This window comes from Panthera pardus, unplaced genomic scaffold (genome assembly GCF_024362965.1).
Source record: "Panthera pardus isolate Hobbes unplaced genomic scaffold, ASM2436296v1 HiC_scaffold_2, whole genome shotgun sequence".
In the NCBI taxonomy this organism is placed as follows: Eukaryota; Metazoa; Chordata; class Mammalia; order Carnivora; family Felidae; genus Panthera; species Panthera pardus.
In genome coordinates, this window is record NW_026526765.1 from 114,636,273 (window position 1) to 114,649,246 (window position 12,974).

The window sequence follows — 12,974 nt, forward strand, 5'->3', positions numbered from 1 at the left end:
AGCCTGCTTTGGGTTCTGGGTCTCCCTCTCTCTCTGCTCTTGCCCTGCTCACACTCTGTCTCTCAAAAAGTGAATAAACATTAAAAAATATTTAAAAAATAAAAATAAATAAAATGTTTATTTATTTTTTAGGGAGAGAGAGCAGAGGACAGGCAGAGAAGAGAGAGAGAGAGAGAGAGATAGAGAGAGAGAATCCCAAGAAGGTTCCTCACTGTCAGCTTGAACCGTGAGATCATGACCTGAGCCAAAACCAAGAGTTGCATGCTTAACTGACTGAGTCACCCAGGTGCCCCCAGGCAAAGCATTTTATTTTATTTTAAATATTTATCTTTTTTATGAATATAATTTAATGTCAAATTGGCTTACATACAACACCCAGTGCTCATCCCAACAAGTGCCCTCCTCAATGCCCATCACCCATTTTCCCTCTTCTCCACACCCCCATCCACTCTTAGTTTGTTCTCTGTATTTAATAGTGTCTTGTGATTTCCCTTCCCCCTTCTCTGTCTGTACCTATTTTTTTTCCCCTTCCTTTCCCCCATGGTCTTCTGTTCAGTTTCTCAAGATCCACATATGAGTGAAAACATATATCTGTCCTTCTCTGACCGAATTTGCAGCAGCGTGGATGGAACTGGAAGGTATAATGTTTATTTATCTTTGAGACACAGAGAGACACATAGACAGAGTGAAGGGGGGGGAAGGGCAGAGAGAGAGGGAGACACAGAATCCGAAGCAGGCTCCAGGCTCTGAGCTGTCAGCACAGAGCCCAACGTGGGGCTCAAACTCACGAACTGTGAGATCATGACCTGAGCCAAAGTCAGACACTTAACTGACTGAGCCACCCAGGCACCCCTAGGCAAAGCATTTTAAATATACAATCTCATTTCATCATCACAACAGCTCTATGAAATAGGTGTTACAATAAAATAACTCCATTTTACAAGCAACTAAGGTTTAGAGTTTAGATAACTTGCCCAAGGTTTGCAGTGCCTAGATATTGTAGTGAAAAAGTAAAGATATAACTACAGGGCTGTTGGACTCCCAAGCCTAGGTTTGTATCCCCTATTCTTTACTGCCTTCCACTCCAGGGCAACACCAAGAAATTGGGATTACTATGCAGCAGTGCCTCTATTAACAAAGAATGTTTATTCAATGACACATGCATTTGTCAGAAACCTCATCACTAGGGGTATTAGATAGGTAGTAGATAGATAGTATCTTGGAAACTAGGATTCCAGGAACTAAGAATGGTGGAGAATGATATTAAATACTAAAATAATGTCAAGTGTAGCTCAAATGTCATGTACACAACTGACCCTTAAACAACATGGGGTATCAGGGGCACCAACCCCCTGAGAAGTTGAAAATCTATGTATAACTTTTGACTCTCTCAAAACTTAACTACTAATAGTTTACTGTTGACTGGAAGCCTTACTGATAACATAGTTGATTAACACATATTCTGTATGTTACATGTATTACATATTGTATTTTTACAATAAAGCATGCTAGAGAAAAGAAAATGTTATTTAGAGAGTGATAAGGGAAAATACATTTATAGCAGTGTACTGTAAAAAATTTGCACGTAAGTGGACCCACCCAGCTCAAACTCATGTTGTTCAAGGGTCAACTGTATATAGGAGTTCTAACATGAAGCAAGGCAAGAAATGGGTTAAGTTTAAGGAGAAGAGAAAGAAAGGAATATAGGCAAACAATTCTAGAGCCAGTAGTGCAATGCCGGAGCCAGTCCAGGTCTAAGTAAAGAGAAGTGGAAAAGTGGAGAAGTGCATTATCTGACTATGATGTGTTTCAACAAATAGTTACTGAGCACCTTTTGTATGCAAAATACTCTATGCCTGTTCTAACTGTTGCAGATGAGGGAAGCGGTGTGAGGAAGAGGAAAAGAAGGAAAAGAAAAACAAAATTCTCTGCACTCATGGAACTTGTATCCAATTGAGGGAAAGATAGGCAACAAAATAAATGAGAAAATCTATAGACTGACAAACACATTTATAGAGAAAAATAAAGTAGGGGAGAGGAAACCCCTTGCCTGCAATTCCTTGCATAAGAATCAAAGAAGGTATTTTATTCCAAAATGGAATATAAAATATGAGTTTGCCTAGGAGCAAAACTACTTAATCAAAAGTGTAATGAGTGGCTCCTGGATGGCTCAGTCAGTTAACTGTTCAACCCTTGATTTCAGTTCAGGTCATGATCTCACAAGTTCTTAACATTGGGCTCCGTGCTGACAGCATGGAACTTGCTTGGGATTCTCTCTCTCCCTCTCTCTCTCTGCCCCTTCCCCCCTCCCCACCCCCCCCCCCCCAGTGCACGCACACTCTCTCTCTTGCCCTCTGTGAAAAATAAATAAACATAAAAAAAAGAGGAAAAGGAAGAACACAGAAGAATGAGCAAATGAAGGCTGAGACATAGTCAACACTGTGAGGAGAAAATCCCAAATACAGAACTTCTAGGTGTGTGACTTTGTCTCATATGACTTTATGAAGTCTCTGATTTTCAGCACAGGCTTTGTTCCAGGCTCATTAATTACCACAAGAGTTTGCTATCCTCACCATAACCTAAAAAGTTCCCACTTCATTTTCATTTTGACTTGAGAGAAACACAACCCTTGAGAGCAGAGGGATTACTTCCTGGCCAACTAGATGGGGCCAGACATCTAAGTAGAAGTTTACACTGTACTTACACTTTTCATTGATAGCTGGAATCCTCAGGGTGGCCACCGGAGATTCCCCAAGAGAATTATAAGAAACCACACAAACCCAATAGGTCTTGCCTCCCAGATACAGTTCAAGCTTCTCGTTAGTGGTGTTCAATGTCTTTGTGAGGTTAGTACTGTTTTCTGGAAAGTACCATATGTTGTAGCCAAGTGCCTTCTCCAGGACTGGGGCTCCACTTGCCTTCTGAACCCAAAGGAAACAAAATTTATTGCCAAAAACAAGAAAAGACAGGACAGGCAGTGAGACTGTGATAAATGGTGAGGATGAGGGGTGAAGGGTAATGTTAATTATTAAGTGCTAAACTACAATTTAGGCAATTACCCTTCTGGGATTAATAACACACCCTGTGCTGTGATATTAACCCTTCAAGGGCCAAAAGAGATTTGCTAAGTGGCCCCTTGGTATCAACCCTTAACATAAGTCTAATTCCACGAGGCTGAACTAGGAGAATGCCAAGCCAATGTAAGGAAGTCGCCCCCATATTCTTTGGATGCTTATCTTTCTATCTCACAGGCACAGGACAGTATAAATTAAAAATCTGAGGCATTCCCTCCAAGAACCCCAATTCTGTTCTGGCCCTGGGTAATCTCTTGTCTGGAAGCTTCCAAGGGTTGGAAAGTATTTATATTGCTGCATAAAAAGCAGCATGCCTCCTCCTTTGAGGAGGGAGCTAGTTTCCCTAGACCAGGCACATCAGGTATCCTAGCGAAGAGGCCTGAAACATTCAGGTCCTAAATCTGTAGTGAGAAGCCTAAGGTGACCCCAGGGGCTCTAAGCCAAACTCTTATTTGCAGCCTTGAACTTGAACCTACTAACCATATGTTTTGCCTAGGAATCAGCACACTGAGTATTCCCCAGGAATTATAGGGCTTTTCACTTGTTCAGTTTATGTTACTGATAACACACCTGGATAGAGTAGAATGACTGAATGTAAGGTCAGACAGGACTTCAGAAGTCACTTTGTCCCACTGACATTTCAGTTCAGGAACTGACATAGAGGCTTCCATGACATAAAAGGTCAGAAACTCCCTGATGACTCGGAGTCCTTTACCTCTTGGGATAATTCATTCTCTTTTTTAAGTAACAGCTTTATTGAGATATAATTCACATAACATAAAATTCACTATTTTAAGGTATGCAATTAAGGATTTTGGGGTTTTTTTGTTTTTTTTTTTTTAGTATACTTGCAGAGTTGTACAATCTTCACCACCATTCACTTTTAACCAATCTTTGCTAACCAACTTTAATTCTTAGAAAACTCTCCTGCTGAGGCAAAAGAAAGACCAGTCTCCAGGTGAGGAGGAGAAGGAGAAAGGCATTCAAGTCCATTTCATCTATTTCACATGTTGGCCTACTTGGCCCAACACATGTGGCTGCCCACATGTGGAAATGGGCCACTGTTTGCTTTCCCTCCCCCAAAATAATGTTGACAGAGTGATTTGTTTCCACACTTAATCACTGAGAAAGATACCACGACATTTAGGATTGATTCTTAAAGATTTCCCAGTGACACTGGTTGTGCCCTCCCTGGCCTGTTGCCTCTACAACCTGAGGGTGCCCATGGCCCTGGGGTGTGAAGGGAGCAAGGAAAGGTAAAGGATGCTCCAGTCCTGACATAACTAGGAGCAGAATATCATTTGGTAAAGCAGGTGGTTTCTCCATTTTCAGAAGTATTTTAAACTTGCCTGGACTTGAGCAAGCATGAAATAATATGATGACTTATGCCCTGAGAACTCTGGACACTAATAAAGAGTTCTGATATTTTACTGCTCTATTCTCTTTTTTCTCCCCACTAACTCCCCAGTCTTTTCTCTCCTGGTTCCTGGCTGCATTTTTCTTTTCTATTTGCCCTTTCCCTTTCCTGTTTATTCCCTTTTCCCCTCCTTTTCTTTCCTTTTTCCTACCTGCTCTCTTCTTTATTTCTCCTCTTCTCTGCATGCTGCCCCCACCTTCTCCTTTTGTCCTCAATCCCAGGCCTCCATCCTAGGAAGGACCATTTGGCCCCTGCTCTGTCCTTGCACCCCAGTGTACCCTACTTGCCCTATGTGCAATATATGTTTTCAATCACCTCAGGACACATTAGTGAGCTGATCCCAAATCAGTGTTCTTCTCCAATGTGGGGGTGGGTGCTATGCAATTTTACACTGCCTTCTAATGCAGCTAGCCAGGGGTAGGTGGGGTCCCCAGAAGGTCAAGGTGCCCCCTGCACTTGCACTTTGTACCTGTCTTATATGTTAATGTTTCAGTCCAAGGAAGAGAGGATGCAGGGTCTGCAATTCACGTTTAGGCCATCTGTAAGATAACCTAGAAGGCTTTGTGAGCTGGGAAACCACTGTGAGATGCGGGGCATTATAAAGCCTCTAGGAAAGGAAATTCAGGAGGTAAAAGTTGAAGAATTACTCTTCTTGGAGGTATAAGAGACCAAGGGTTTGAGACAGAAAAAACAACATAAGGAAATCACCTTCCACATCAACTGCACTAGCCTTCTTCCATCTACTGTGGCGGGTCTCAGGACTCTCCACAGATCCAAGCCATGTGGAGCTGTAAGGAAACAAGAATGAGGTGCTCAACACAAGAGGGAAGGAAGCTACAACTGAAAATGGTGAGATTAGCTGGGCTGTCTGTTAAAAATGCAGTTAGGAAGCATTTGCTGGAGGGAGCCAGTAGGGGGAAGGTGGTCGATGGAGGGATGGCAGCATTGCAACAACCAATGATGTCTTCATTTTGTGGCCAAAGGATTGGCATCAACTAAAAGTAAAAATTTAAACAGCTCTTGGATCTGATGACTTAATGTAAGGTAAAAGAAAAGTACAATAGACCCTATTATAATATTATTTGTCATTGAAATCCGGATTGAAATGTAACATCTCATGTCCTATCATATATAACATCTACATACCTTACAGCTGGGAATGACACAGATAACTGACAAGGAGATAGATACATAGGGGTACCTGGATGACTCAGTCGGTTGTGACTCTCAGTTTTGGCTCAGGTCACGATCTCATGGTTTCTTGAGAGTCCCGCATCAGGCTCTGCACTGGCAATGTGGAGTCGGCTTGGGATTCTCTCTCTCCCTCTCGCCCTCTCTCTCTTCCCTTCCCCCACTGTCTCTGTCTCTCCAAAAATCAATACACTTTAAAAACAATTTTTTAAAGGAGATACATAGAGATATATTATTATATTATATACACTATTATATATACTATATGGGAGTGGGGATGAGAGAGACAGAGCACAAAAGATCTTCTCCCAAAAAGGATGAAACTGTATACTTAAAATGTTATAAAATCTAAGAAAGAATTAAAGAATAAAGGGACAGAGAAATCATCTTCACTAGTTCACTTGAGCTTTAAACTGAATGATCTTCATGGCAAAAGAAGGAAAAAAAGATCATATTGAATTGTATATTTCTCATAGCCTATTAAAAAACAAACATATGAAGGGGTAACTATTTCTGATTATGGGTACTGAATTAATAAATGGAATTTATCATATGGATCCTCTTAAAAAGATATAGGGTAACCTAAAGGCCAACGTCTGCAATCAGAGTTGAGCAAAAGTACAGAAATATGGCATGTGTACCTTATATTTATCTTCTATAAAATGCAAGGGCACAATGTTAAACCTGATTTATACATTTCTGTGGTGAATAACATAATCCAAGACAACACAGTTTAAGTGTATTAACTTTGGATAATCTAACCATACAGGGATAATTTCAAAATGCAGAATGTCTGATTTAAGAATGATCTACACACTTTAGCCATGAGAAGAGAGCAGAGAATTGTAAGGAACTGTACCAAAGCCTCTAATCTGGAGAAGGAATGTCTCTACTTGAACATGCAGTTGATGAACTCTGAACTTTCTCTTGAGGAATAACATAGCTGAAGATACTGTAAGCAGGTCTGCAGAGAATGGGGTCAACCACTCAGGCTAAGATCTAAACTATTTTAGCGCTGACAGACTGTTTTCAGGTATCTGAAATCACACTTCAAGTGACTGGGTGTCTTAAAGTGAAATTACTGAACTCCAACTGAAGACAACTTCGTAATGTAGAAAAAAGATCCAAAGGGCAATTAAATCTTGTCATCAATGGAGAATCACATTTCTACAACTACTCCTGTCTACAAGCCAATGAGATGTGAGCAAAGGCAGAGTTCAAGTTCAGAGTCAGTTAACCAAATGAGCCAACTAACAGCCCCATAAACTGATTATTAAATAACCAATCATTCCAGACACTTGGTTAGAAATATGAGTGAAATTCTCCTTAGATTTATCCCATTTAGTTTAGATTTAGTTGTAGTACGAAGTGATAGCAAATGGATTTAATTAGGCATTTTCTCCTTTCACTGAGGCCACTATTTCCTGCAGATAAAGTTCGAAGAGGAACAGTTTTACTAATATAGATTTCCCATAGATGCAGCTTTTAGTAAAACCACTACCTAAGTAGCATGTATATCTTCTGCAATTAACAGCCAAGTTTCCGTTCACCATGAGCTAGTAATGGACTTGCAGTATAATCAAAGTTAGAAAAGTGATAATTCTGGGGATACCTGGGTGGCTCAGTTGATTAAGTGTCCAACTCTTGGTTTCAGCTCAGGTCATGATCTCAAGGCTCGTGAGTTTGAGCTCCACAATATGGCCCATGCTGAGAGCACAGGGCCTGCTTGGGATTCTGTCTGTCTCCCTCTCTCTCTGCCCCTCCCCTGCTTGTGGTTCTTCTCTCTCAAAATAAATAAATAAATTTTTAAAAAAGTAGTAATTCTGTATTCATAAAAGAGCAAAATTAAATTTTTCCAAATCCATAAAAATATCTACATATTCAAAGACATCAATTCTTTGGACCCATTAGCAACAATTTGATGCTATCTTGTTTCCATTACAATCTGATAATACCTACAACCACCACCAGTTAGACACTTCACATACTTACTGGTGCCTTGCTGAAGACCAACAATAAGAAAGTTTAACTTTTGGGGCACCTGGGTGATTCAGTCAGTTAAACTCCTGACTCTTGATTTTGGCTCAGATGATGATCTCAAAAGATCGAGCCCAAGTTGGGCTTTGTGTTGACAGTGTAGAATCCCCTATTTGGGATTCTCTCTCTCCCTGCCCTTCCCCCTCTCCAATCAAAATAAGTAAACTTTTAAAGAAACAGAAGAGTCAACTTTTAGCAAGTGTCACTATACTAAGCATTTTACCTCAATTATCTCATTTAATCTCTAAAGCCCTATAATTAGGTACAGCAGTATTATTATCTCCATTTCTGAAATACAGAGAAGCGAAGCTTCTAACTGGGCAGTGTTACAAACTTTTAGGAAATAAAGCCAGGATCAAAATATAACTACATCTGTGTCATGTAGTAGAAATTAGGATTTGCTGGGGGCTGGGTTGTGCATTTCATCAATTTTCTCTGGGATCCTTTAAAAATGAAGAAAAACAAAAGTAAATGTTCTATAGTGATGACTATGATTTATAAGTGTTGGTTTGATTCAATTAGCCAAAGGCAGAGAACACCAACATCTAGTGTTCTGCTAATTAATAACAGCCAAACTAGCCGAAATAATACATCAGCTGAAATGGTAAATCTTGTTTCTGGCAGCAAAACAAGTGGATAAAATGGACATTAGAGAGTTGGCTGGGCTCTCATGAGTTAAATTAAGACACGAGCCATAATGGTACCAGGAGATCACTGGAGAGAAGACTACCAGCTACAAAGAGGAGAAGGGCAGTGCAAAACATGATTACACCTGAAGTGGAACTTAATCCCCCAGACCACCTGCCAAAAGGTGTAGCAAAGGCAGAGGATGCTTTGCTCAAAGATAGTGCATGCATTGCATTTGAATTTTTTAAAAGGGAGGGCCCAGTTAAGACAACAACTGAGTAGCCCAAGTGATTATAAGCAATGGGCCATTTTTTGCTGTGCAATTTACATGCTGTTTGATATTTGTAAACTGTTCTATTTGTATTCATTTGACACTCTGAGGTGATGTCTGTAGAGTGTAAATGTGTTCCCAAATATTGTATGTAATTTTAACCAAAAGTTACACTAGATCCACAACCTGACTTGTTTCAGTCATGTCTGCATTCTTATTTATGTAGGATTTATTGAGCCCTTACCATTTGTAAGGCGCTATTCTAAGTATTTAAAGACATATGACTTGGGATTTTCTATGACTTTTTCTTTACTGCTAGAGCCTGGCATAAAAGACTAGATGCCTGAATAGCATAGAAGAATGGAATCTTAGGGTGACAAGAGCTTTCAGAAGTCATCTAGTACAATTTACTATGTACTGCATGAACCCCTGTATTGTAACCACATCCACCAAGGGGTAGTTCAGAGCAAGCATGAACATCTCCAGGCGGGGTTACAAAATTCAGAACATGGGATTATTTCCAGACATCTGACCATATCTGTGAATGTGCTAAACATCTATTAATACCAACTTGGTCTCGTAGGAAACTCAACCAAGATCCACAGGAATAAGCTGTTGTCATATGAACCAGGGAACATAGAAATTGACTGTTGATGTTACCTGATACCAGTGTGGTACTTGGCTATAAAGGAGAAGAAGAAGGGCCTGAAACCATGGCCGGATGTGTGGTTTTGGGAAATGTATGGGCTAGAACCCCATGTGTCTTACAAACAAATGAGAGTAAAGCCTCAGAAAGTTTTAGAAGGATCAGAATTTTGCATTTAATCTTCTTATTTCAAAAGATGTGTTATTTCAAATATTCATCTAGTCATTCATTCATTCATTCATCCATTCATTCATCATTCATTGTGTTAGACTAAAAAATGGGCCCCAAAGACCTAAGTCCTAAACCCTGCAGTTTGTAAATGTTACCTTATATGGCCAAAGGGCCTTTCAGATGTGATTAAGTTGGCATCTTGAGTTGGGAAGATGATTCTGAATTATACAAGTTGGCCCTAAATGTTTTCATGAAGGTCATTAGAAGAAAGAGGCAGAGACTTAGCACAAAAAATGAGAAAAAAGTAATGTGATGATGGAAGCAGACATTAGATTGATGTTCAATATATGGGGGAAGGGGTCATCAGCCAAGGAATACAGGTAACCATGAGAAGTTGGAAATGGTAAGAAAACATAATACCCTCAGAGTCTCCAAAAGGAAACAACCCTGCCCACACCTTGACTCCTGGACCTCTGACTTCCAGAACTATAAAAGAAAAAACTGTGTTAAACCAGACAGACACCCAGTAAAAAAAGAGAACTACAGGCCAATATCCCTGATTAATATGGATGCAAAAATTCTCAGTAAGATACTAGCAAATCGAATTCAACAGCATATAAAAAGAATTATTCACCATGATCAAGTGGGATTCATTCCTGGACTGCAGGCCTGGTTCAACATTTGCAAATCAATCAATGTGATACATCACATTAATAAAAGAAAAGATAAGAACCATATGCTCCTGTCAATCGATGCAGAAAAAGCATTTGACAAAATTCAGCATCCTTTCTTAAAAAAGCCCTCGAGAAAGTCAGGGTAGAAGGAACATATTTAAACATCATAAAATCCATTTATGAAAAGCCCACAGCTAATATCATCCTCAATGGGGAAAAACTGAGAGCTTTCGCTCTGATATCAGAAACACAAAAGGGATGTCCACTCTCACTGCTGTTGTTTAACATAGTGTTGGAAGTGCTAGCATCAGCAATCAGACAACAAAAGGAAATCAAAGGCATCAAAATTGGCAAAGATGAAGTCAAGCTTCACTTTTTGCAGATGACATTATACATGGAAAATCTGACAGACTCCACCAAAAGTCTGCTAGAACTGATACATGAATTCAGCAAAGTTGCAGGATACAAAATCAATGTACAGAAATCAGTTGCATTCTTACACACTAACAATGAAGCAACAGAAAGACAAATAAAGAAACTGATCCCATTCACAATTGCACCCAGAAGCATAAAATACCTAGGAATAAATCTTACCAAAGATGTACAAGATCTGTATGCTGAAAACTATAGAAAGATTATGAAGGAAACTGAAGAAGATATAAAGAAATGGAAAAACATTCCGTGCTCATGGGTTGGAAGAATAAATATTGTTAAAATGTCAATACTACCCAAAGCTATCTACACATTCAATGCAATCCCAATCAAAATTGCACCAGCATTCTTCCCGAAGCTAGAACAAGCAATCCTAAAATTCATATGGAACCACAAAAGGCCCCAAATAGCCAAAGTAATTTTGAAGAAGGAGACCAAAGCAGGAGGCATCACAATCCCAGACTTTAGCCTCTACTACAAAGCTGTCATCATCAAGACAGCATGGTATTGGCACAAAAAAAAGACATATAGACCAATGGAATACAGTAGAGACCCCAGAATTGGACCCACAAAAGTATGGCCAACTAATCTTTGACAAAGCAGGAAAGAATATCCAATGGAAAAAAAGACAGTCTCTTTAACAAATGGTGCTGGGAGAACTGGACAGCAACATGCAGAAGAATGAACCTGGACCACTTTCTTATACCATTCACAAAAATAAACTCAAAATGGATAAAGGACCTGAATGTGAGACAGGAAACCACCAAAACCCTAGAGGAGAAAGCAGGAAAAGACCTCTCTGACCTCAGCCGTAGCAATTTCTTACTTGACACATCCCCAAAGGCAAGGGAATTAAAAGCAAAAATGAACTATTGGGACCTCATGAAGATAAAGAGCTCCTGCACAGCAAAGGAAACAATCAACAAAACTAAAAGGCAACCAACGGAATGGGAAAAGATATTTGCAAATGACGTATCAGACAAAGGGCTAATATCCAAAGTCTATAAAGAGCTCATCAAACTCCACACCCAAAAAACAAATAATCCAGTGAAGAAATGGGCAGAAAACATGAATAGACACTTCTCTCAAGAAGACATCCAGATGGCCAACATGCACATGAAAAGATGCTCAACATCGCTCCTCATCAGGGAAATACAAATCGAAACCACACTCAGATATCACCTCACGCCAGTCAGAGTGGCCAAAATGAACAAATCAGGAGACTTTAGATGCTGGTGAGGATGTGGAGAAACGGGAACCCTCTTGCACTGTTGGTGGGAATGCAAATTGGTGCAGCTGCTCTGGAAAACAGGGTGGAGGTTCCTCAAAAAATTAAAAATAGACCTACCCTATGACCAAGCAGTAGCACTGCTAGGAATTTATCCAAGGGATACAGGAGTACTGATGCATAGGGGCACTTGTACCCCAATGTTTATAGCAGCACTCTCAACAACAGCCAAATTGTGGAAAAAGCCTAAATGTCCATCAACTGATGAATGGATAAAGAAATTGTGGTTTATATACACAATGGAGTACTACGTGGCAACGAGAAAGAATGAAATATGGCCCTTTGTAGCAATGTGGATGCAAATGGAGAGTGTGATGCTAAGTGAAATAAGCCATACAGAGAAAGACAGATACCATATGTTTTCAATCTTATGTGGATCCTGAGAAACTTAACAGAAACACATGGGGGAGGGGAAGGAAAAAAAAGAAAAAAGAGGTTAGAGTGGGAGAGAGAGCCAAAGCATAAGAGACTCTTAAAAACTGAGAACAAACTGAGGGTTGACGGCAGGTGGAGGGAGGGGAGGGGAGGTGATACTCATTGAAGAGGGCATCTTTTGGGATGAGCACTGGGTGTTGTATGGAAACTAATTTGACAATAAATTTCATATAATAAAAAAAAAGAAAAAAGAAAAAAGAAAATTAAAAAAAAAAAGAAAAAGCTGTGTTGTAAGTCACTAAATTTGTGATAATTTGTCACAGTGGCCAAAGGAAACTGATACATTCATCAGACATTTATTGACTATCTGCTACAGAACAGGCACTGGGAAAGATTCTTGATTTATAAAGAATGGTAACACATGCTGAGTAACCTTAAGTGATTTACTAATATTTCTGAAACTTGGCTCCTTCACTTCCAAATGGGGGTGATTCCACATATCTTATAGGGCTCTTGGAAGAGTTAATAAAAATAGTAGATAACTTGGCATTTATTGAATGTTTACTATGAGCTAAATACATTATTTCATTTTTAAAATAACACTAAAATGTAGGTACTGCTTTTAACTCAATTTTACAAATGATATTCCATTATGGAAAAGGGGAATAAATATTGAGGAAACTGTTCTCCTTTGCAGTCAGTCCCCTGCCTCTATTCCTACCCATTGACAACCATTCATCTGCTATTTGTCACTATTTTTTGCCTTTTCTA

The 12,974-nt window shown here is 39.6% G+C and overlaps 1 protein-coding gene across 1 annotated transcript in view; it reads right to left on the reverse strand.

The window, feature by feature from the left end:
• The window catches only part of IL31RA (interleukin 31 receptor A), a 60,743-nt gene that overhangs the window by 14,551 nt on the left and 33,218 nt on the right, over window positions 1–12,974 (reverse strand). Inside the window, exons 7-8 of the mRNA XM_019414375.2 lie at window positions 5,200–5,279; window positions 2,705–2,921 (exon numbers count right to left, since the gene is read on the reverse strand). Of these exons, the coding sequence (XP_019269920.2) occupies window positions 2,705–2,921; window positions 5,200–5,279 (297 nt within the window). The remainder of the gene's footprint in view (window positions 1–2,704; window positions 2,922–5,199; window positions 5,280–12,974) is intronic.